Source organism: Embiotoca jacksoni, unplaced genomic scaffold, assembly GCF_022577435.1.
Source record: "Embiotoca jacksoni isolate LCO1_2020_lvr unplaced genomic scaffold, fEmbJac1.0.p SCAF_7, whole genome shotgun sequence".
Classification (NCBI taxonomy): Eukaryota; Metazoa; Chordata; class Actinopteri; family Embiotocidae; genus Embiotoca; species Embiotoca jacksoni.
The window spans coordinates 12,250,169-12,252,167 of NW_027185425.1; the positions used below are offsets into that span (position 1 = coordinate 12,250,169).

Below are 1,999 nucleotides of genomic sequence, written 5' to 3' on the forward strand. Positions count from 1 at the left end.
CTAGCTGATTGTTTTCAATTTGTTGACAATTTTCTTCTCCTTTACGCGTCTGTTTTGAAACCATATCGTGACCTGTCTCTCAGACAGGTTGGTCTGGGCAGATATCCTCCTCCTTTTGTCCTTCGTGATAAATTTATTGGCGGCGTACTCGCGCTCGAGTTCCTTCAGTTGCACCTTGGTGTATGGCACACGCTTCTTTCTCCCACGACGATAAGAGCCAGAGTCTCCTCCGGCGTGAGACACTGCGTCTGAGAAAAAGAAGAGACAAAATAAGCTGTCATAACCTGCTTCACAACATCTGGTTCAGCCTTACAGTCACTCAAAATTATACTTCTCTTCCAATAAATAAAAACCTGTTCCTTCTGCTTTAAAAGTAACTATTTTAAGACTTGCTACGGAGAAGTGTGAAATCCCTAAAAACAAAAGGTAGGAAGCTTGGCTACAATTTGAAAATGGCAGACGCCAGATATAATTATTATTGAAACATATTTGACCAGAAATGAGACTCAGATTAGCGCATTTATAGGTTTCGTCTATTCCACTTGCTAACTAATCATGAAACTACTGTTTGCTATAATACAATGACATATTTGTGATAAACAAACTATCATTTAAATGTGGTGTTTCCTATGAAGGTTTACACTAACTGCCATTCTATACACCCATCTAACCCTTTACAATGTGTACCCTGTTTGTTGGGAACTTGGATAACACACTATGATGTCAAACAGCTGTGTCCTGTAAAGGCTGTATTGTGAGGGATGTAGCCTACCTGGTATGGAGGATTTCCATATGTGTCCAGGCTGAGGCTGCTCCTTGGCGCAGTAAACCTGGCTGTTCCAGCCGTTGGGGGCGAGAGTCCACGGTTGGTAGCTCTCCATAGGCAGCAGAGAGTGGGACTCGTGCCTGGACTCTGACGGCGCACTGATAGTTGGCACCACAGGAACGTCCAGGTAACTGGGAACAGGTTGGTATGGGCCCGAAGGGTAAGTTGGATAAAAAGCAAATTCCTTTGCCCGAGAGGTGAAATCGTCGCCCGAGGCGGACGTGTCCATGTATTTCTCTCCATATGCGGAGGGAGGCTGAGCTCCGCACGACTTTATGCTGCTGTGATGCGACATTCTGCATGGATAGCCGAAGTACCCATATGGCAGGGACGCGCTGGATGAATTCTGAGCAGCAGAGCAGGGGCTACATTGTTTCACTGGCTCGCCAATACCGGAGGTGGGCAAGTCGCTTGACGAGTAAGCCGTACTGGGTGCCAGGGACGCGGGGTGCGCCATCAGATTCCTGCACTGGTTCGCAGCAAAGTTGCCACCAGCAAAACCCTCCATGTTCTTGCTCACTTCATCGGAACCGCCGCCGTTGTCGTAGAGGAACATCACGGACGGGTCGACCCAGCGCGGACGGAGGAGCAGTGACGTTGTCATAGCACGGCATCCAACATTGAAGCTTCTGGCTCTTTTTTAAAAAGCTCAGAGACTGAAAAAAGGAGATACTGGTTCTCAGAGAGTAAAGCCACTCTGACGCGCACTAGGGCGCAGAGGTTGCGTTGTTATTGGTCCAGATGTTGTCACGTGACCAGGCTATGCAAAGAGGACGGTAAACATCACCAGATAATTAAATGGAGAAAAATGCGGCGAAGTAAGGTGACCGTACCTATGAAGGGATTCAGCTATTGTCATTTCTGATATAACTCGGGCAGATGTTGTATTTTGTAAAAGTAAGAGCCACATACCTTCTTTATGAATATTATAGGCTATTACAAATTAAAAATGCTTGAATCGGGAAATATTGACCTGAACATGTTTTTACTTTTATACGTGAAGATCAAATACGAGTAAATTAAAAAGATGTCAACTTAAAAAAAGCAGCAATGACCCAGACATGCACATGTGACGAATATGCACAGCCTATGGCCTTATACGCATAAAAACGGACAAGTCTTTGTCTTCGTCGTAACCAGAACTGATTATCACGACACGATCATTTACAATAC

At 45.4% G+C, this 1,999-nt stretch overlaps 1 protein-coding gene across 1 annotated transcript; it reads right to left on the minus strand.

Moving 5' to 3' along the window:
- hoxa13a (homeobox A13a) lies at positions 1 to 1,430 on the minus strand. Its single transcript, XM_069176369.1, has 2 exons — positions 773 to 1,430; positions 1 to 248 (listed from the first exon to the last, which is right to left on the minus strand). The coding sequence occupies exons 1-2, from the start codon at positions 1,428 to 1,430 to the stop codon at positions 1 to 3; spliced, it is 906 nt and encodes a 301-aa protein (XP_069032470.1).
- Positions 1,431 to 1,999: the final 569 nt, after the last annotated feature.